At 30.7% G+C, this 25,232-nt stretch overlaps 1 protein-coding gene across 2 annotated transcripts in view; it reads left to right on the top strand.

Annotated features, from left to right (window-relative positions):
- The window catches only part of LOC140060727 (uncharacterized), a 37,147-nt gene extending 12,191 nt beyond the window's left edge, over positions 1-24,956 (top strand). Inside the window, exons 2-3 of one of the 2 annotated variants that reach the window (XM_072107061.1) lie at positions 5,249-5,448; positions 20,228-24,956. In XM_072107061.1, coding sequence (XP_071963162.1) covers positions 5,283-5,448; positions 20,228-21,798 — 1,737 coding nt within the window. In that variant the 5' untranslated portion in view covers positions 5,249-5,282 and the 3' untranslated portion in view covers positions 21,799-24,956. Of the gene's footprint in view, positions 1-5,248; positions 5,449-10,058; positions 10,162-20,227 lie in introns of those variants that run through there. The other variant, XM_072107062.1, reaches the window with a different exon arrangement.
- Positions 24,957-25,232: the final 276 nt, after the last annotated feature.

Genomic DNA, 25,232 nt, shown 5'->3' with positions numbered 1-25,232 from the left:
ATAATAGATTATACTATTTTATGTGCATAATTAAACAAGGTATATACCCTGATAATTTATAGGATTACCTTCAATTTACAGGCTTAATTGTTTTTATCATAATTCAAAATTATTTAATTATATAATGTTGCTATATATAGTATCATCTATATGTTGTTTATATACAGTACTGTTCTTTATGATTTTTTTTATCTACAGACATTTTTTTATTTGAATCTTCAGCCTTCATTTACTGTCAATCATATGCGACATAAAAGTTTCCTATTATAAAGTTTTATAATAAATTGTATAGATTTATATAGTTGGACCGATCGTAATATTTCCTTGTTCTAACACAATGAAGCTAGTGAGCTGCTAAAGCCAATACAAATGTTATGGATTTAACTGAAGCCCTGCAATGAAATGTAATGGCCAAGTTATATAATTATTAGACTAGTTTCCATAAAGGACCCATTTTGAATAAGCATCTGTCATCATGTCCTGGTACATATTTGCATAAAAAGGTATAAGTATAGTACAAATATTGGTACTCAACATGTTGTGTTTGCAGAACTGCAGAACAATGCTATGGAAAAGCAACAAATTATGTAAAACTAGGTACTAAAAACACTACCTAAACATTGACACACGACACCTGGGAAGCAACAACTGTTTAAGTTCCGTGCCTAGCTTACCTGGATAAACCGACAACAGCCTTTATCCTCAAAGAGCGAAATATACATGACTCGAAATTTTCATTAAATGATGATGGTGGTTTGTGGGGAACCTTCCACTTGAGTTCATGAACTATACCATTTGTAGAGAAGAATTCCACTAAAATCCTTTTTATATTGTCATCCTCTTTAATTGGGTTAAGGGCTATTAATGTTGGTTTATCCAGGTTAAGCGGCACTCATAGACTACCAACACCACTGTTGGTTTGTTTATTCTCATCATCCACAAGAAACACTTAACAACGAACATCAAACTCTAATAAGAATTGGACTGTAGATGATGATGATGATAATGCAAGACATTATAGCATACCATTTCAAGCAAATGTGTGCATATAGTCTACAATAGTTAGTTATAAAGTAATCATTGATTGCAAGGAATCCCAACGTCTTGTCATTAAAACTTGAAATTGTTAATTAATTAACAATCAACTCTCGTGCCCACTCCATCCTCCAGACCAACAGCTTCAATATGCTTACGTTTTTCATAAAATAATACACTTTGCACTTAATTTTTGTGGACGATATTGGCAACCAAAGTTTGCTGCAAAATTAATAAGTATTCCTCTCATTACTTTGAGTCGGTTTTATCTTTAATAAGGCGTAACTTTTTTTTCTTTCTTGGAATATGGTTAATATTAAATATTAATTATTTCTCCTCAATCAAGGTTCAAGAATTCATGATTATCAATCTTCTGATTTGGTTTTAAAATGAAAGGTTTCTGGGAATGAAAACCCACTAGCTTAAGTACAAGTTAGGCCATCCAGTATGAATTATATTTTTGGAAATTTCGCAGGCAAATAGTTGTTCTTGCTAATATGATAGATGGTGGGAAGGTGAAGTAATTGGTAGCCAGGTAGCCCATCAATAGGGTTGCTATTATATTAATTACTAGGTCTATAAGTACAGGCTCCCTATCAGTATCTATATTGCACAATTTGGCAACTCTTCCAGATCCACGATTTTGAAATAAGGATGAGGGGGAAAGGTCTAAAAAGTATTAAATTGTGCTAATGTCATATCTTTTGCATTATAATTTTTCCCAAGGGGTAGGAAGTGGGGCAAGGGATGTTGGAGAACTTGAATCTGTCTATCTACAGCTAAACAAATACATGTATTTTATCAATGCCATTAGCCCTCCTATTCCCTATTAAACCTATGTAACTTCCCACTATATTTTGGCAAAAATTTATTTGCATATACTTTACCAAATTCTTTGTCTCATCTGTTGACGAGTGTAACTGATAATAATTGAACTTTGTTCATCAATTAATTACGTTTGAAGTCCTTCAGACATTTTTTTTTAATAGTTTTTTTTTAAATCGTTTCATATTTTTGTCAAACCGTAAAGCTAAATGTCTATCAAACTTTACATTACAACAAAATATGATGTGAACACGATGATGTCATATCACTACCATATTTGGGCATACATCACACCTTTTTTCAAAAAACTAGTTTGATAGTGCCTTAGTATTCATATATTATGATATTTCTATTTATAATGCATACAAAAAAAGTTTGTACTTAAAACCCATGAACTGGTTAGTATGGTAGAGGTTAGTGTGTCAGATCCTGAATGCTGTACTAATATTTACTATAAGTATAACATAATACATTACATTATGAAATGAAATTGGTGGAGTAGTAATAAAACACAGATAGGTACAATACAACAAAATAACGCAACTTGTACGAATAAAATGAAAATAAATCATTGTGTATGAAGACTGGAGTAAAAACAACTTGAATATGCTCTGTTTAAATTTGATATGGTGTCTGTTTCACAGAAAATAAATAAATTACACAAAAAATGAATATTCAAGATAGATAAAATTAAAGATAGATTTCTAAGCTTGTCTCCAAAGGGATTCATAGGGTTCGAAAGAAAGAAGAAACTGGAGACCAGCAGCGAAAAGTCTAGTAAATAGGCTTAGGCTATTAACAGTACTAACGACAATTTTTTGACCAATCTTACCTAACAAGCAGGCAAATTATTTTTATCTAATAGGCTAGGTCTAAATATTTCTTCTTCAGTTGCTTATGTTTGCACTTTTCCCCTAATTGTGGAAAAAAGAACCCCCCTGTAAAAATTCTGGCTACAGGCTTGATTTGCTCTGCTGTTGTATCAAGTACTTTAGTTAGTTAGACTTAAATCAGGTCCAACATGTAGATTATTATATTGAAGATAATATAAACCTATACTGGTTGGATTTGAACATCAAACTTCTTGTTTACACTTTAACCACTAGACCACTTTATGGTAAATTATAATTTTGTTTGCTTTTTTTCTCATGATTCATAACAACATTTAATGACATATTTGCTAGACTGGGTGCAGTATCACTTTTGTGACTATTTAAATTACTTAATATCGTATGTCAACTTGTGAAAGAGAATACTAAACTTACAATATATCACAATAGCTTTTAGGCTTGTCATAATATCAACTTTAAAGTCCATTCAATAAAGAAAACAAACACAATATAGGATTGCTTTCCACTTCAGGATTGCTTTCCACTTCAAACACTCTGACTATATCCTTCTTGTAACTATTTGTGGAAATATTTGTTTTCAAAAAAAGCCCTTTTGAATTTACTTTAAAGTTCACTTTTTCTGTATACAGTAATATGGACATTTATTCTTGAGTTTAGCTTTTTTTCATTGAGTGTTAAATTAGAGTATTTCGTTTAGTACAGTTACATACTGTGTATCGCCATATACAGTATGGCACATAAAGGTTTGGGGGTATTGCTAAATCCTGCAAGGTTTATGGCCATAATACAGGCATCACATGTGATACATACTGTATGTGACACTGTAATTACAGAATTCAGATACAGTGGCCTACAGACAATCAGCTAATTTTTTTTTAAAACAACTGAATATACTTCAATCATATATTATGATTACTGAATGTCCAAGCATAATATCCTTATTATACTGGCTGTTGAAGTGGGTTGCTGTCTTAACCTAGTTTGTTCAAGCCTCATTAATAACCAGCTTAAACCCTCTGTTGGTAGAAAGACGTAGCAGCAGGCTTTGTGCCAGTGGCTTGTCTACTTATGTTTAGCCTAGATGCCCTATATCTTGTGGACACTACTTATTGTCGATATCAACATCTGGTGGAAATATAGGACTGACAGTTAATTTGTTTTTGTCTAATAATTTAATTGTAATATTCTTTAATAAACTATGTAAAAATACAACTATTTCTCTACTGAATAAACTAATTTTTTATTTATTTAAAATAAATGTTATCATGATTATATACAATTATATTGTATTTTCAAATATGATTAATAAGTATTTATATAATTGCTTATACATAGGTCAAACATTCCTTCATTCTGATACATTGGCCCTGTTTCTGCTGCCAAATAAATACCGTATATTATACGGTATTTTTTTAATACCGTATATATACGGTATATTTTTGGCAGCAGAAACTGCGCTCATAAAAAATATACCGCATTTTGTATACCGTATTTTCCCCTCAAAATTTGTGGATAAAATACGGTATTTACAAATTTATACCGTATTTTTTGTACCCGTTTCTGCTGCCAATAAAAAATACCATATTTTTTTTTTACATGACAAAAGGTCAACATTCGTGTTTTTATTTTCTGTCGCTGTCAGCTGCTTTACACACGTGTATAGATATATTCGGCGAAAATGTGGAGCGAAGACGTCACAGTTTTACTAAATAAATGTGTGTGGGGAAGCTAAAATGTCTGGCCAACTAAAAGGTAATAAAAGGGACAACCACATTTATAAAGACATTTCTAAAAAAATAAAGCAGGAGTATGGAATAGACTTGTCTCCAAAGCAAGTAAACTCAAAGCTGAAGAGCCTGCGAAAGCAGTACAACATTGTAAAATACAATAACTCGGGGAGGGAACGAATTAATTGTCCCCATTACGATGTTTTCTGTGCTCTCACAACATCTCTATCACTAGGGCTAGGCTGTTGAAAGTGAGACGTAAAATTTCCTTTATTGCGACTTTTAATTATCGATCAAATAAATGAATGGCAATTTGGGTAAAAAAGATGAAATTTAACATGACCACCCAAGAAGTATTGTTAGCAGAAACGGGGTACTAAAAAATACGGTATAAAAAATACCGTATTTTTATACCATATTTTGAGCAGTTGCAGCAGAAACAGGCCCATAGATTGAAATACTACAGTTTATCTTTAAAAAAAAAAACAATACTATAAAAGGTTAGATTCATAAATATTGTACTTTGAACTGTAAAAAAAAATGGTAGATAAGAAATTATGATTGTGTATTAATGTTTTACACACTTGGATTTTTTTATCGATTTGTACTGATAACATTGGTTTGTTTTATTTCAGTCATTTTGGTGATAGGTCATGGTATTGTTTTGGTAAATGTAGTGTAATTTACACTGTGAATCATAATGTTTACAAAAACCTTTCTCAGGCAATTTAACTGATAGTGGGATTAAATAATTATAACATTTTGCATATTTCTTGCATAATATTTATCATTGCTATCTTCTTTTTGTAGAGGTGTGTTTACTTCTGATCTTTTACGTTAGCCGATGATGACTTCAGCGGACATTCAAATAAAACGAGAAGCAACCGACGAAATCATGAAAGAGGAGGTTGAAGATTATAACATGTCGAAGGAGACAATCATGGTGGATGAAGATGAAGTTACCGGGGTCACAGAAGAAAAAGACCCAGATTTAATTGATATGTTTAAAGGTAAAAAAAAAAAATTTCATCCATACTTTTATTCTTTTTTTCATGTGATATGTTTAAAGATAATGCTATACCAAGTTTAAACAAGAAATATTTATTCGAAAAACGCCACTCATCTGACGATAATAATAATTTGAAGTGGCGTGAAAAACTATTATACCATAATATGGTCATGATAACAACAATCTGTATTTTATTTCTGGGCACAGTATTTTCTGATCTTGTACATTTAGAGAATAAGAGAAGTGAGTGAAAATTAATAGTTGGTTCAAACATTTTATGGTAATCCCTTTTGAATAAACTTTTTTTAAAACAATAATTGCTACTGCATGTCTCATATGTTGGTACGAAGTATCTCATCTCAAGTCAATGCGACAAGTAAATTAAAAGAATTGCGACTTTATCAATTTATTTTGCTCTTTATTCAAGACGAGTCATTAGCTATCGTCAGCGTGTAGCTAAATATGAAGGGGTTGAGACAAAACCATTTATCTTAAGAAGATGATGATGACACACCATAGATACACATATAATCACGGACTTAATACATCTTTTCAGGGGTTTCAGTCATTGCCCTTGCGATGTGCAATTACTGTAGTCTGTCTTATAGTGTTTTTTAATTCAGATTCTAGAGGGGGCCATGTGATCGTCAGCTCCTACACCGCATGATTTTTCCATGTGATTGTTGGCTCTCAGGGAAAATTTTCATTTAAAAATTTTGTTTAGCAATATTGCTAATCAAACTGATTTTTAAGTCGAGAAACATAGTTTTGTATTGTATTTTTTGCTACACAATTTTCAAAATGTGTAGCAATAAGGTTGTTTTGTATAGCTTTTTGCTACGCTACACTGGCGAAAATGTTCCCTGGCTCTGTCCCCTATGATTTACACTGTCCATGTGATCATCCCCTCCTTCCCCTATGATTTTACACTGTCCATGTGATCATCCTCCTCCTTCCCCTATGATTTTTCATTGTCTATGTGATCATCGTCCTCCTTCCTCTATGATTTTACAAAGGGTCTATGTGATCACCCCTTCCTCCCCTATGATTTTACAGTGTCCATGTGATCATCCCCCTCCTTCCCCTATGATTTTACAGTGTCCATGTGATCATCCCCCTCCTTCCCCTATGATTTTACAGTGTCCATGTGATCATCCCCCTCCTTCCCCTATGATTTTACAGTGTCCATGTGATCATCCCCCTCCTTCCCCTATGATTTTACAAAGTGTCCATGCAGTTGTCCACTTCTTCTACAGGGGCCCCATGTGATCGTCAGCTCCTACACCGCATGATTTTTCCATGTGATTGTTGGCTCTGTCCCCTATGATTTACACTGTCCATGTGATTCCCCTTAGGTAAATGCAAGACTTTTTATGTGTATTTTGAAAGAACAGGCTTCTAATACTGGTGTAGCAGTAAACACTAAAATCCTCGAACCAAACATTTTTTATAATAAACTATTTATTGACAAAAGATTTATAACACATGACAAGGGTTAATAATCTCCTGTTAATTATGGTGATTAGTTCTGTGATTGCTCTACCAGGAAGTTTACTGGGTCTTGTATGCCGCTCCTTGCTTATGCGATATTAGATTTCTGCGATAACATAAATATTTATCTTTTTGTCTTTCCTTAATAAAGTATTTACAGTTGTGTTTGTAAATTCTGTATCATAAATCAAATTTTCTAATGAACATTTTGTGTATAAAGTGTATTGACATATATACAAATATGAATTTGTAAAACAAATATTAAAGGAAGTAAGTTTGCTATTTAATCCCATGGGGTGGGGGCGGAATATTTAGCATCAAAATGTAAAGGTAAACATTTGTTGACAGAATTCAGTATCAGTGATACCTTATTAAACTGTTTATTTCAGTCCTTACCTGCAAAATGATGTGTTTGTTCATCTCCCACAAAATAACAAGATTGTTGCATAACATTCTATCAAAACAAAAACAAATTGTTTAATCATTAATAAGATCACGCATAACAATGCAAGATAATAATTATAACTGGCAATGACATTCTTGTACTAACTACCATACTACTCAAATACAGTAGGTCTAATTATGAAGGTGTTGCTGTAATTTAAAATTAAGGACATTTATAAAATTTCAATTATGTCACACTTTTTGTGAAAGAATCATTTCAAAGACAAAGCAAGAGAAAAAATGAATAATTATTTTAAAGTAGATAAACCTTTCTAGTTTAGTCTCTAACAATCATTTTCATTTTCTTCTTTATTTTCATTTTTTTTTTCATTTAATTCAATCGTCTCAAAACAATAAAAAAAACAATAAAATATACAAACATAATAAATAACAGCCAGAACATGAGACAGGGCACCCCAAAAGTGAACTAAATCACTGTCAGGTAGGGATCTATAGAAATAAAAACAGGACTAACAAATACAAATACATTTTAAGATAAATATAAAATGTTTGAAATATGTAATTATATGTCTATTCATATTAAAATTAATTATAAAACAAATATACAGATTAAAATATGCTCAAAACGTTTTTAATTATTGATTTTACTAATAGCAAATCGCCAAAGTAGGTTGTCCAATAACTGTAAAAATATCATGGAGAATTAATGGGTTTTAGATTACAGGTGTTTTGAGTTTTAAAGCGTGCTGATAATTCTTGATCTAGGATCCTTGGCTTGGCCTAGATACGGTCAGATCAAAGAAAATCCTATGACAATCGACATCTATTAGTCTACATTATTATTACAAATACACAAGTCAAAAATACACAAGTAAAAAATCAAGTAAAACTTATTGCTATGAATAGAGAAAGCCTCTGGGCGTCAAAGCCACGCTCTGGTTTTAGTAGTTACCGGTAGCAACACCTTTGATCGTACCGTTCTAACAATTATTATTAACAAACACACGACCGGGTTACAATTGTTGAGAATTTGTATCTTTTTGTAAGCTTCACACCCCAGTAATATTTTACCTTAATTTTAGTCTTTCACGCATAATTAAATAGTTACAGTTTTTTAGCTTTGTGTAGCCAATGGAATGTTAAATGATACTAGTTAAAATCAATTTGATAACCTTAATGAAAAGTGTTTATTGTATCGTTCATCCTGTGAACTGCAATACCGGTTCAAATTTGGCAATACAAAATTGGAAGTTAGGTTAAAAGGTTAATATTAATACCTATTGAGGATACTATATACAGGATAATTGTAATCTAATGGCAACGAATGTTTTGACAATATTAACAATCTCTTTATTTTCCCAGGAAAATGTGAAAGTTTACATACATAATGAGAGTTTAACAAAATATTCGTACAGTAGTTTGGCATTGCAACAATATTAAAATAACAAAAAATTTAGAAAACAATTTTAGTCTATTTCGTGCCTAGCTTACCTGGATAAACCGACATTGGTCTATTCTCTCCCAGAAGAGAGCTACAACTGGAATATATAAACTTTTAATCAATTTGTTGGTCTTTACAATACAGTATATTTTCAGTAACGATTTTATGGTGTTCGAAATTTATTCATGAAGAAAAATAACATTAAAGTCAAAGCATATTGAATAATTATACCTTTAAAGCGAGTATTTTCACCTAAATGTTACTGAACCTTAATATAATATGCAAATTAATAATTAATTTTATTAATTACTGTATTTAATCCCCCTGCTATTGTTTGAAATTGACGGCATATGATGCAGACTTTGCCTTGAGGTATGAATCCCAGCCCAAGTTACACTAAGAAGGATGCATTGATATATTAAATACATCTTCTGATAGAATATAAAACCATCAACCTTTAGGGTATCAATTAGATGTGTTACTTCGTTTCATCAACATGTACTTTCTCAACCCTTTTCATCAACAATGATATCTACTTTGTCTGGGATTTTAGTAAAAAAAAAAGTACATGCAATCATTTCAATCAGTTAGACGTTCATTGTGATATCCATATGTAATCAAAAAGGTATGTTAGACTGTCACTTTGGTAAATAATATAATAAAATACAGGGTATTATGTTTGTATATTAAATATAATGATTTAAAGAGTTTGATATTTAATTGATTGGTATATTTCAATTTATAAATATACAGAGAAAAATAACCATTTTCAAATATCTATAGTAGATCTATATTTGAATTAAATTCATAGTTGAATCCATATAATATATCCAGTTAAATTATTTTAGAAGATAAATTAAAACTATCGAATAAAATATATATTTAACATAGATATTTAATATATATAGACAGTATATTTAAGGTAGATATTTTAAAAGGAAAGTGTTAGATCTGTTTGATGCCGTGTGAAGTCATAAAATGAATTGTTGCTCGATGATGCATTTCGAGGAAACCGCTTCCCTTGTAAAACCAACTTAATTTTGACTTCCACCATAGTGAATCCTTCTGATTGGTTGATCATCTACCACACGTAAGACACAAAAAACCCTGATATGTTTGATAATAATCTGTTGGGCTGATAAAAAACATAATAATAAAAGGCTTCTCACTGGCTCTGATTTGGTCACAATTGAGAGAGCCCATTGTTAGATCAGTACTTAATACGTTTGATGAGGTTATCGGTGCTTATAAGTTTCTGTGAAGTCAAAGACTACACTTGTGTAAAAGTATTTTATCAGAGGTAAACAATCATGGTGCATAAATGTATTAGCCAACGACAACCTCCGACACTCGACGGTTCTGATGCTCCAGAGTTTAGTAAGTCTTCATTTTATTTGAAAAAATGCTTATTTTAATTAAAGATATTGTACCTGTACACCTGAAAAAATATTTGTTTAAATATTTTTGTTGAATATGCTACTTTAATGTCACATATAGTTATTCACTTTGACCAAAAATTTGATTGAAAAAAAAAATTATTTACCAGAAAAAATAGTCAAATTGGATGAAAACCAATGGTTTTGTTACTTTTTTTTTTTATAAAGTGAAAACAAATTTGTTTCTCTTTAGAAGTCATTAACTTTATTCAAACTCAAAAAATGGTGTATTCAATCTCTAGCCCCTTTCACACAGAGCTGTAAGACGGTAATATTGCGGTAATTCGCGAACGCCGGCTTATGTGTGAAAGGGTAAAAACCCCTTAATGCCGGCTTCCGTTAGACCGCCTCTGGACCTAGTAAAATTGCGGTAATATTACCGTCACGGTCGTAAGCCTGATCTGTGTGAAAGAGTCCACGATATAACGCCTGCTTACGCAGTGAAGCAAGGCAAAGAATATATATTCTTTGAGCAAGGATAAATTGGGGACATTTTCCTTGATTGAGAAAGACTGTGGCAATTACTTTAGGCCAAATTATTAGATTATATCCATTATATTATATATTTTTAGGTTAGTTTGTAAATAATACAATGGAAGAATACGGCCAATAATAATAAAAATATAACAGATGTTGGTCCAAAGATTATACTTGCTGTAACGTACGTAAGCCTAGGCCCTAGTTAGCATAGTTCTAGCAGGAACATCCTCCGGTGCGCGCTCCCGGTGCTAGCTCATAACCGCTTCTGATAATTAAATTCGCGTCTATTTGTAGGCCTAATAGATTTTGTTTCTGTAGAATGGCCATCACGATCGGGCAGTTATTAGCACGGAGTGGTGTTGGGCAAAAATATAGATTTTATGCATCGTAAATAAAAAAACTAAACGACGGACACACAAAACAACATCAGCAAACATGTGCGCGCATGGCATGTTTTGTGCAGGTGCCCGCCATTTTCTTTTCTCAAAAAGTGCGACCTCTATTTTATGAAGACAGTAATCTTTAAATATTGCGCCTTTCCACTGTGGCCTTTCACACAGAAGACGGTAAAATTACCGTAATATTACCTTCTGTGTGAATGGGTTTAGACCGGCAATAACGCCGGCTTGCTTACCGCAATATTGCCGAAGTTCTGTGTGAAAAGGCCTTCTGAGTTTTAGTAATCTTCCCTTTTTCATGTTTTTGGGGGACAATACATCGTAAAAGGTTTTTTTTGTCAAGTAAATATAAATGTTTTTATTAAATTAATATTGTTTATACTGCAGATACATCATATTTATTTATCCAAATTGTTTAATCTGAAATCACATCAACACGTGTGTATCATTGTGTATTGAATCGATAAACTTTTTCATTTCGGAAATCATTCTGTAAAAATTTAGCCAAAATCAATTTAAATTCCTTGGAAAATAATTTTCAGATTAAAAAAAAAAAATTGATAAAACTAAAGTTTATCGGTACCTACGTCTACAGACGATGAGTTAACATTTTACGTTTACACGACTTGTAACCTTTTATACTTGACCTAGTTTGAAGTAAATCCAGAACAGGATAACATGTGTAACTTCTTCTCAGTGTCTTATATTATCATAGATTATAAGTACACACATTTCATTTTTAGGTGATTTTCAAAGAAAAATTATTTTTTGTTATGTAGGTTATAGATCTAAACCAGCTTTAAACGTTAAAAAAAATCATATGATTTTAAATACAAATGTTATTTATGGACTTTTATTTTAAATAAATTGTAGCTATATTTTTAGCTTAATAGTTATACAAATTGGTAATAGAATTGTCTGCTCAACAAAAGTAAAACAAACATATTTTATATATATATATATATATATATATATATATATAAAATATTTTATATATATATTAATGTTCTGTGCCTGATTTGTTTATATATGATTTTTATTAAATATTCTTTTTTAATATTATATTAATTATTAATTAAGTATTTTGCACTAAAAAAAAGTAAAAATAACTGAAACATAAAACCACCTTAAAAGATTGATTGAGAAGCAAACAGATCCATTGTTTTCATCAGACAGTTTATACAAAACTTATAAACTGAGATAGTACGTAAAAAGAAAAATAACAAACTCCCTCGCTTTCACATAAATATACTATACCAAAATGTAAAGGGAATTTTAGGGGAAATTCTACAAGAAATAGAAATAACTTTAAGCTTGTTTATACATCATTACACTTTATTTTGAATTTCATAAACAAATTTGATATGATATGGCCTTGTTTTTTTAACTGGGCTTATCGGCAATTTAACCATATGTGTTTTAAATCAACCTTTTCCAAAATAATATTCCTCGTTCATTGTATTGTACTTTCTTCTATTATTTTCTGTTTACTCATTTTTCATTGACTGACTTTCAGTCCCTGGGTAAAACATCCTTGAGTTCGGATTATAATGCCTCGAGGTCAACAAATTCATATCGCGGTCGAAAACAAAGACTTAATCCGTTCCCGTGTTTCTACGGTGTGGACCTTGCTGTTATTGTATTGTCTAATAAATCAGTAATTAGGTAAAAGGTTAAATTGGGATGATTCAGTAATACGATTCAGAAAGATCATGTTGAGTTAGGGTAATAGTGAATATTAATCAAGTTTATTCCCTACTGGGTTGTGGGGTATTTTTATATTTGAAATATTATGGCAGAAGGATTTTTAATTTTGGTTATAAATCATGAATACTAGGTCGATGCTTGTTAGTGTCAATTACCGATTCTTCATTTTTTGTTTATTCAAATAAAATGATTAATAATGTTATTTCTGGTATTCTACTTTAAAAATTGTATTATTTTTTAGCTTATTTTATTAAAAAAGTGTAGAAGGCTATGACATCATTGTCATGTATTAAACACAGTTCATGCAATCTTTTCAGAATATTAATATTGACATTATTATTATTATCTTCTCTACTTTCTTTATCAACAAACAATGATTCTTTTATAGTAGATACACATATTTTCTTATCTTTATTTGTAATCACAAAATAAAAATGTGTATCAAGATTAAATCCGATAATAAACCTACCTGTATTATTTAAATATTTACCAGAAATACTGTAAATAACAACATTAGTTACCCTTATTTTTTTGTATCATAACAGTATTTATGGTTTATTTCGTTTTTGTTTTTCTCTCCAATTTATTGAATGCAACCCCTTCCTACTCAATTTTCAGGTTAAATTTCAAAATAAATATATAATTATTTACAGAATTAATAAACAACAAAGTTTATTTTTATACAATATGATGTTTTGGCTGGAACATTAAAAATGGTAAATTTTGTTTTTATTTATTCATTTATTTACACAAAATTGTATACATAAATACGGTGTATCATTTTGCTGTAATTAATAAAGTAGGCCTGTAAAGTCCATATGGTATTTCTGGGTTTGATTTGCATAGACCAATACTATAAACATACTACCTTAATATATATAATATGAACACATGGTCGAGGGTGATTGTTTATGTATAGAGTAAAGGGTCTCCTGACCTTAAAAGGCCAATGGCTATATGTTTTATCTGCGGAGTGGTGCTTGTTCATGCGTGATGAGCGTATTGTACATCCACCGTTACCTCCAACCTGGTTTCTCCACACAAATTCTCATTAACATATATATTTGTACACTGAACTCATTAATAAATGGCCTCATTTGCATAAACTGGAGTTCATCTCCTAGATAACGAGGCTGGGAGAATGTCTCTGTGTATGTGAAAGTGACCTATAAAAAAGACCTATATATTTTAAACTAATAATCGGCAATTCATGGTTTTTTAACAATTTGCCTGTTGTTTTTTTGTTTAATTTTTTGTAAATTGTATACTCACTACAAATCGCTATCAAATTGTTTTTATAGCTTGATTTTAAAAATTAAAATCGTCATTGTCTTTTTTTTTTAATATTGACAGTTGTTTTTTAAATGGACATGATGATGTCATATCAATACCATATTTGGGTATCACTACCTTATTTGGGCACATCACACTTTTTTTTTCAAACTAGTTTAATAGTGTAGACAGAGTTTTAGAATGTTTTTTTTTTTAACAGTCCTACCAAATATACACTGACAACAAACTAAATATTTATAATAATAATAATCCCAAAGTAATTTATTATATTTGTTTGATTTTAAAACAAATATCTTTTGTTCTGTGATAGTATATCACCAGACCTACTTTCAAAATTATTTCCTGCGAAGACGACTTATATGACGGAGGGGAAAACATTTTTTATGTTCAGAAGATATTCCCAAGAACGTCATGTTCTTTACAGCGTACACCTGTGCAATAACATCCCAAATAACCACGCACTGCTCTACTTTAATCAACATCTTTTATTCTTCAATTCCTAATTTTATTGTTTCATCTGTCGATAATAAAAACACATTTCAATCTGCTATTTTTTAAGTAATCTTTTCCTGTATGTTTTTGGTGTCCCTCAGGTCAAGTAATGTTGTTTTAGTGTCCTGATGGGGTAGTTTTTACACCTGTAAGGTATTGAATCTATAAGTAGAATTGAGACATAGGAAATAATTAATTTGAACCAGTTTTAGTGATAGTGTTATTTTCGTTGTCAATAAAGTTTAACAGTTCCTATATTACCAACCATCTCACATTGTGTGGGATAGGCAGTTCTCCATGTTAAAGCCATATATTAAATAATTGTAATTAACATCTAAACTAATTGCTATTACAGTAGTGGGGAAAACATAATGCTGTGGAATAACCGTGACTGCATCTCAATCTCAAAATAATTTTAAAATAAAAAATAAAGCAAGGTTAAATCAAAACATAAATTAAAACAAAATAATTTTCTAATAGTATTTCGTCAAAATTATTTAATTTACACATACATTTAAATAATTAATAAAACATGTTAAATACAATTTGTTGTCATGTCACGCATTGCTTTCAATCATGAGGTGAAGATAAATTAATTTGTTTATTTCCTAATAACAATAGTTCAGTAATCGTGACCTTTATAATTTGCACTGGATTTTCATAAACCACAATACATCCTATTCAATACATATATCTAGGTTATGGTGTTAAAACAATACTAGGTAAGTGGACGTTCTGTGGTGGTCTTCTAAGAACGTATCACGTGAAGTGTTATCAAAAGTCCGGTTTAAAAGTCAAGTAATACTCTTTTTATAGTAAAATACCCACAGACGAATTTTGCTAATAATCTGGGTAGATCATGATATTAAATAAATGGGATTTGGTTTTAAAATCTGTTAGGAAGCGATAAATTTATCAATAATGATTAGAGATCATTGATTTGTTTTGGCTTTATAAGGTTGAGTGTTGTAGTTGAATTGATTTGTGTAATATTGTAAAAAAAAAACCACAAATTATAATTCATCTGGGTTAGTCAATCCTTGAAGTTCTATTAAGATGAAATAAATTAATTTTATTATTAGTAGATCAAAATCATATTGGTCAAACAATTATATTTCAGTGTTTGTATTTCATCTATTGCGGGTTGAGCAATACATAGCTTAAATGTAATCTTTGATATAATCTTCAATAAAGATTTTCTTAATGAATTAAGTATATCATTAAATAAATTTGCTATTTGAATACAGTATTTATGAATCTAAAATGATCTAATATGGAAGGCATCTGCTGAAAATGCTACTTTAGATTGTTCAATATTTTCTGTTTAGATTTACCATATTAAATTAATTTAATGACACTTCTTTTTTTATATATAACAAGCTGTTATTGTACTTAAATAGAATCTTTTGGAAAATATTTATTACATTTATTGAGAAAAAAACAATAGGTTAAAAACTAGGTTAATAAAGGTATTATATTTATTACTTTTGGGTTAATCAAAGATTTAAATTGCATTTAGTCTTAAAGAGTACATCCATCTATTTGTTTTTCGTCGAAATAGTACAGCAGTTTGCAGAATATTTTCATTTTATTTACGTAAATCAAACGGCTTTGATTTCTGATCACACGTGTAGTCTACTACAAGTTGTTTAGTCAGCATATGCTGTGAACCGCAGCTAATGCCCTCGTTTTAATCGCCAATACTATGTATCCAAGCATTCACAAATGTTTCACGTGGGCTGCTGCAGTAAACGCTATCAAAGTGCATCCACGACGTTAATACGATTCGCTGAAAAGGTGTAAATAATCAAGGTATAGACGATAATCATAAACCTGACTAGGATATCTATGACTTCTCATGGGTGTTCTTTAAATTACGTGAAAATGTAAGATTATACGACGATATTTTGCAATTGTAGATCAGTCATTAATATACAATGATAGGGATGAATGACTGGCTGATGGTCAATAAAAGGTATATTTTACCGTAATAAAAAAAACGATTACACCTGTAGTTAACCCAATTATTTCTTGACCTGCTCACAATCTTTAAAAAAACATTTATTTTAAAACAGTGATATCTCTAAATTTATCACTGTCATAAAATCATAAATACCTAAAACATTTTACTAAAAAAAAAATTATATAAAAAATAAATTAACAGGCACAATAAATTCTAAAACCGCCGGGCGATACTGAAAATTAACTAATTAATTTAGAAAGTATAAAGATCAGGAAATTTGTGAGAATTAGAAAAAGTCGCCATAACTGAGAATAAAAATATTAACAAATAATAAATAACTGATATCTGCATTGTAAAATTATGTATTAAAATAAATTTGTAGAATTTTAAATTACAAAAGAGAATAAATGAATGAATGAATATATTGCTTCTGATTAATTAACATGTAATGATAATACAGCAAATAACCATTAAAGTAATAAATGAAATATGTATCATTGGTATATTTTTTTATAGTGTTTTGTAATAAAATCTGATAATCTCATTATAATGTAAGCATGTATAAAGATTCGTATTTGTACTTTTTAAACAGCAGAATTACTTAATGATAAACAGGTCAAACAACCTTAACCTTTCTCTACACTTTCTACCTGATCTGAATAATTTGTCCCGTTTTCCTCATCATTACGATATTTTTATCTACGTAAAAGACTATAATCATAAGAATAGTTCAAAGACCAATTAAATCCTTTACGCTGACCGCCGTCGCATAATGCTTTTGCCTTCGGTATTTTAGTTAATGAACAAGGAAATTTGGGTTTGTACTGCAGCCCTAATTAACATTAACACTATTATATTATCCAAAAGCCCAAGCGGCGTGTTTTGCATAAGATGAATGTGAAGGAGCCTCATATTCACCTTCAGGCCTTTTCATTTATACACAATAGATTTCCTGAAAGTGTGAAACTAATGAGCCTCGGTACAATTTTGCTTTATTGAGATTGCTTAAGAACACCCTAACATATGGCCTTCTGTACTGAGGCAACAATAGGCTTCCTGCCAGTTTGTACACATTACATAGGCTATACCATCTGCCTAGGTTTTTCTAGTAGTGTGCATAATTTGTCATTCTTAGTGATTAGGTAGAATTCTCTACCGGCCTAATAGGCTGCGGCAAGTACATTGAACCGGAGAGAATCGTTGATTTCAAATGTTACGTGTACTTTGTCGAGAATTTGCTGCGATAAAAATCAAAGCAAACCTGCTTCTAAGATTTATTTTGTAGTTCGCTTCAAAAGACAGTCTTTCGTCAAATTTAGTCCCGATTTCGAGGGAATTGAATTTTTTATGGGATGTTGTAATTAGGGAGAAGCTGAGAAGAATCTATATATTGAGTATAAAAATAAATTGGTTTGTATTAAGTTACAGGCAAAGTGTTGTTACTCCTAAAACATCAAAATAAACATTTTTAGTGATTTATCAGAGATTAAATTTCTTTACAAAATAAAAAATGTTCATTTTTTAAAGTTAAATTTAGTTTAGCACATAATGATACTATTTATTTTACCCCAAAAAATGGCATTTTAATCTGTTCTTGCATATTGAATTTCTTTATAATAAACAATGAATGTTGCCTACGACATAATAAATCATTTACGTAACATACTGTACATTATGTTTATGTTTTAAAATAATTCTTGAATATAATGAATGTTTACATTATGATAAAAGTTAATGAGTTTGAGAATATGGGTCGAAGTTAAAATAACCTATACTAAATGCATGTAATTCATATTGCCTTCATTAGCATAATAATAATACGGTTTAAAATATATTTAACAATAATTATTCTTCTACAAAAACTTATTTCATCACTGTTTATATATTCTGATTCAATTGTTCTGTGGATTATAAAATAATTAAAAAAGCTATAATATTGACAAACACACACATCCCTGTGTAATTTAATCTTTTAAATGAAGTAAATAGTGCATTTATAAATCCCGTCTTTAACCAATTCTGTGTATGACACGATAATATTAAGTTCATGTCAAAAGTAGATTGCAGATATATAAAACAAAAGGTGTTGGAGTAATAAATAGGCTACCTTATTTATAATATAAATTTGTTAATAAAAATTTTTGGTATGTTTATACACCTAGGTGAGTCTTTTATTTTATATTATAAAGAGGTTTTGTATACAACACATATTTCAAACATCATATGCGTGAAAAGTCTGATAAATATTCATCCTACACGTAAACTTTGATAGTAAGAATCCGTATACTATGTAAAAAAAAAAGAAAATAAAATAAAAATAATATATATAAAATAATTCTATAAATATACCAATATGCTTTGAATCATTTTCTAAATAATAAAATTCTGATCTTTAAATTTAAGTTTGAAAAATATGATCTAATAAAAACAGGATGTTTGAATATATGTCAATCCTGTAATATGTATTACCTATACAAAATGTTATGTATATAGTAATATATTTTGGTTGTGTAACAACATTTGTCGTCGGATGAGATATTGAAATTTGTCGGTGTCTTTGTAAACCCATATATGGTAAATTGACACAATGTCAGAAAGTTCCTTTAATCCAGTAGGCTAGTTAACAATCGGCTGATTCAAAAGCCTGTAAAATAAGAGTGTATGTACGTCCATCATATTTATTGTTTTGCATCTATATCTTTGTTTGATTCGGTTCTAACTAATGACTAATAAAGCCGTCGGTTTAGCCTTATAAACCCATACACCACAAGGGGATTTTCTATCCACAATCGCGTCAGCAAACGCGCACAATCTTAGCATACTTTTATGGCAATGCTTGCTGCTCCGAGCGACGCGCTCTGATGTGTTTTTTTACCACCAAAAATCTTATTATCAAACGTCAGGAAAACAAAGTTTTGCGGCCATGTTCTAGAGAATAGATTAACTATTAATACTGCTCTATTGAAGAATAAATGAACAAATTTTCTGCTCAATTGTCTGTCAAAGGTTCCATAATCCCTTGTAAGATCTTTTGAGGTTTTGTGTTGTAGAATGTAGGTCGTTTAATGAACTCAAACTTAAGGCATTTATAATATTTTCAGTTTAAAAACTTTGTAATCGGCATTTATCACGCAGATACATTGTAATTAAAATGATTGATCAACATCTATTGCCCACGCTGGTCAATCGGTCATTTTTCCCCATCGTTTATTTCAATTAGTTACAAATATAGTCAATTAAATTGGGTATTTCTCTAGACTTTTTCGCAACATTAAATGAAAGGTATGGACCTGGGAATTATGTTAGTCAACGCTTGAACAGTCTTTTCACTTGAGTAGCTTTTAAAGTTGGGTTTATTGAAGAAATATGTTTTGTTGGTATTTTCATTCGGCATAAATCATTTAATTTGTCTGGTATTTTATATTAAATGTTTATATTTAATATAACCTATATTTTGCCAATAATAAACATTGCTTATTAATTGTTTACCGTTATTATATTGTTTATATAAATATTCTTTAGAATATTACAAAGCTTTTACTCTGTACTGCATACCATCAATTTTGAACTGCAGTAGCCTATAAAATTACTGCAGCAACAGCATTCTTCCTGAAAAAACACAAACTTGTTAATTACTAAATATTAATTTCTAAATTTCTGTTTGTATTTTTCAGGTCATCCAAATTTACAAAATGGAGGAGGCTCAGCTATTGTTAAAAACAACTCAAGCCCCGAAACTGTCGATGAAGCAGTCGATTATACTCTTCACAGAAGAGAAGATGGAATTGAGGACACGATTCACCGTGGCTTATTCCAGTGCAGTCAGTGCAATTTCCGAACCGAAAATGAACAAGAATATTTTCATCATAGTGAAGAACATGCCCCAGATCGAGACTTTATTTGTATAGTCTGTAACAGGAAGTTTTCGAAAAAGCAGAGCTTGCGAAGGCACATGAATCTTCACAGCGGTCACCGACCTTTTAAATGCCCGCTGTGCGAGTATAGATCTTCGCGTAAAGATCATCTTCAACTGCATCTTCGAACTCGCCATGCTCCTGGTAAAGCTACAAACTATCAATTTAAGTGTGTGATTTGCGGGAACTCGTACCAAAGCCAGAAACGTATGATAATGCACATGAAGTCACATCAGCGGACTCACCGATGCGACATTTGCGGGATGACATTTCCCTCTTTCACGGCCATGGACAGCCATAAGAAAGCAAAGCATGTGATGCCTACGACTCCTGTATCAAATGGAAATCCGTACACGTGCCATGCATGTGGTTTTATGAGTACAAGTGCGCAGGGTTATCATATCCATCTACAAAGCCAGCGCCACAAAGACGTCATAACTGCGTCTGTTAGAATTCCGCAAGTTATAAAGTCTTCTATGGAGGAAGAGCTTAAGATCAGAGATGATAGAATCGATGTGCCTGCAGTAACCTTTCCAGGACCCATTCCAATTTCTATGCGTCCGTTGTTAACAGACGGTCCACAACGCCTTCCACCGACGTTAACGCATCTCCACAATCCAAGAATCTTTCCGCATCACCAGCTCGCTGGCCCACATTTCCCAATTAGGCCAGAATTTTTCTCTCCCGTCTTTGGTTTCCCAAGACCAGATTTTCCTAGGCCAGAATTCCGTACTGAACATAAATCCACAATGCCTGTTATAGTAGCAGATGTTAGTTCACTTCGTTTGAGCCCAGCAGTCTCAGAAACTATATCTACCGGTTCACCATCGCAAAGTGTGTCTCCGAGTTATAACCGACCAGGTAGCCCAAATTTTAACACTACTAGTCCTACATCCAGCCCACTGATGCAAATGCCTGGCCTACTCATGAAAACACAAGATTCCCCACGAAGTGTGTACGTGACTAGCGCCAGTCCCGTGAGTCCACAATACAATTCGGTAAATGCTACCATATACAGTCAAGCCGACGAAGCCTCACCGAAATCAGACTCAAAATCGCGCACATCAAGTTTTGATTCTGGAAATGATATGCGACCGGAACCGACACAATACAACATGGCCACGAGCTCAGGGACGCGGGATACTGCAACTCAGGACGATGTTCGTCGGTGTAAACATTGTCACACGGTATATTCAGATGATGTTATGTTTGGCATCCATCTTGGTTGCCATGGGGTTAACCATCCTTTCGAATGCAACATTTGTGGCCATATTTGTTGTGATAAGTATGACTTTGCAACACACATAACAAGAAGTCTACACAAGAAATAGAAATATCTTGTATTAATCTTTAGATTTAATAAATTAAGAAAAAAGACTGGATTCATATCCAGTACCACCTTTGTTAATATTTGCAATGTAAATCTTATTCTAAGTAATTTATTTATTATTTAATAGCTTTTAATTTTTCCATTATGCTTATTTATTCTAAATAATGACAACTCACACTTTAGAAATAATATGCCAAAATGCAGCTTTTTTACCAGAAACGAAATGATCTCAAACATTAGGAAGTTTATTTTAAAGGTATATTAATAAGTTATTGATGGTTGCAACTTAAATAACATTTTCAAGTTATATTACTAATCAAATATAGCTAAAATCTTAAACAATCATTTAGTTGGTGTGTTATAGCCTTTGTCTGGAGTTTTAGTAAACATTGTAAAATATATAATGTTCTTAAAGACCATTTAAAAGAATGTTAAGTAGAAATATTCCTTGAGATAAAATATAAATATATTTGAATAATTTTTAATCAATAACACCACATAAATTGTACAGACTATCGTGAAACCTACGATGTATAAAAGCTTAAAATCCCCCTTGTCTGCATGTACAGCCCAGTGTGTGTACAAAGTTTGTCCGTAGAAGGCTTCAAATATGCAAAAATGTTCTACAATATGTTAGTAAACCCAATGTACGGTTGTCCTTATTGTATCTCATTAAATAAATTATTAATTGATATTATTTTTCCTTGGTTTAAAGCAATTTTGATAGCAATCAAATTTGCTTTTGACAACGTGAGGAAAAAGTTGCAAATTGATAGAAAACCTTTGAATATTCCTACTCGCCCATACCAGTACTAAGGCTTAGCACATCTATCCAATAATAATATAAACTATATCCTGTTTAAAAGATTGTAATATATTTCTGAAATTGTTGACTAATTTAAAAATGATAAATACTTTGAAGAAACCAGGGTTATAAAGATTACCCATGTACATAAACAAAATTGTATGTTTTTGGAAAAAGTTTTTAAAATTATTTATTTCATTACTGTGCAAGATGAAGATTATTTTATGTATGTGCCAAGGCACGATTTACAACCTTTTATTTGTTACTTTATTATGTACTTTCTAAATAAATACTATACAGTACAGTCAACTCTCCCATTACCAGGCTTCCTGAAAAACTAGAGAGGAATCAAGCTTTACTTCAAATAATGGGCGAGAATTTATTAGTTTTTTCTTAAGTTCATAAGTACTTAAGTGAAAAATGTTGGCCATATTTATCAAACCAATCTCGGTTTAGATATTTGCCTAGGTTTGTTAAGACTTACGAAAAATTATTGACTTTTATAACAAAATTAATATGATTTCTTTTTGCTTTAAGCGAGTTTTGATAAATCAGACATGTCATGTTTTGGTAGAATTGACTGTATTTTGTCTAAAATTAACATTGTTTTCACTACTCACATTTATTTAATGTTATATTTACTATTTATTAGATGTCATGTCATGTACAATTATCGCTATTTCCAAATATTTATTCTATTTTTTAACCCTTCAACAGTTCTAAAATAAAATTATTGTTAATGTTTTGCTAAAAATTTAGTCACACTTAATGCCCTGTGCATTTTAGTACACAATCAACTTATTTATTTAAAATTCATTGATTTTTATTACAAATTTTAAAAATAATTGACATTATTATGCATTATGCATTTCTACCTTATATAAGGTATAACAATATTTATTGATTGTTGATTTTAAATCTTTAATTTTTTTCTTTTTGACAAAAGATAATTGATTTAGAATTTTAATCAGCACCATGGTTAGTTGCAGAGGTACCTAGACAATTGATTGAACACAGTATAGTGTCAAATAATGGCACTTAAAATGGTTTAACTGATTATGGGCCTAACTAAATGTTCCATTATGTTCTCTTTTGAAAAATCATTTGTTAGTGAATTTTACTGTTTTTAATGTTACTATTTTATTTTTTTGTAATATTAAATGCCAGACAATCAAAGCCGTTTTGATTTAAATAGAAGAAAAACTTTAAAAATCATAAAAACATTTTCTAGTCAGTGAGCAGGTTAAAATGTCTCCTTGTGGATAGTTATTAGTCAATAGTCTGAAAAGGTGCTATAGTTAAAATGCATACCTTTTGAGTATTTTTTAATAAAAAATTCCTGAACAACTTCACCTAAAAATCATATCTATTTGATGTCAAATAAAGAAAAAATATATGTATAAAATAAAAAACATTGTTTGTATAAATGATTTTTAAATGGTAGACACTGTGATGTATTTAGGCCTAGATAGGGTATAGGCATTTCCCTAATAGTTTTCAACAATGTTAAAAAGTAATAAAGCATTAGAAAATTCCTCATTTTATTATATGTTTTATACTGTGCAATCACCTATTTCGATAAGAACAGTGTTTTTTTTTAGTTTATTGTACTTTTAGTACAGTATACAGAACCTATATTTTCTCGATAAATATTTGTTTTATTACTAAACGAAAATCATGTTTTATTTGTGAATGTCTGTCAGGAATAACTTTTTTTTTGTAACCAAAGTTTTTGTTAAAAGTAATAGTCACTGAATTGATTCTTTTATGTTGAGAAATATGTTTATTTTATAGATTAACATAGATTCCTTTGTATTGTTAACATTGTTGTTGTTCAGATAATCGCCTATAGAGTCCTTATTTATTTTGCTTTATTTTTGTTGGCCATTGGGTCACTATGTGGATTATATAATGTACAGTTTATAAACGGACTTTAAATCAGTCTGCCTCTCTGATTTACACTGGTGCTTAAATAACCATATTGCGGTCTAAATTGGTGAATACCGTTCAGTCGCAATAAATATAATGCGAAAAGAATAAATTGATTTGTTTTAGATAAAACGTAAAAGTTTGCTTTATGATGTTATAGTCAAATGGGATATGGGATATGGGAGGGAGGGTTAGTGTGAGTGTTCAAACACATATGTGTGTGGTTTCTGGCATTAAATGAATGTTATACGTGTAAAACAATGAATGAGTAATCTTATTTATAATGAACAGGACAGTTGCCAGATAGTTCATTTAGCTGTTTGTTAGATTTGTTATATTTTGTTTCTGTCTCATTAAGGTGAATTATGTGGTGTAGTGAAAAAATGAATAAAATTAATTATTTAAAAAATGATTTCGTTTCTTTGTTGTTATTGAAGTGTGATGTTGGGACTATGCTGAACGCACTCAATCCAAGTGATTGAGTGGAGGAGTGCTGCAGACCATAGCTATACAATTAGCACATGTTCGAAGCACACCATTTGTTCTGGTGGTAAAACAATTCTTCTTGGATAAGGATTCTTTTGAACAAACTCATATTTTTAAAGATATTTATCTGCTCTCTAAAACTTTAACAGCAAAATTTACTGTTTGTTTGTTTGTTTGTTTGTTTTATCTTTATACTGGGTGACCTCTTCAGTCAA

This window comes from Antedon mediterranea, chromosome 10 (assembly GCF_964355755.1).
Source record: "Antedon mediterranea chromosome 10, ecAntMedi1.1, whole genome shotgun sequence".
In the NCBI taxonomy this organism is placed as follows: domain Eukaryota; kingdom Metazoa; phylum Echinodermata; class Crinoidea; order Comatulida; family Antedonidae; genus Antedon; species Antedon mediterranea.
Note: the sequence above shows the minus strand (reverse complement) of the source record. Positions and strands in the feature narration are given on the sequence as shown.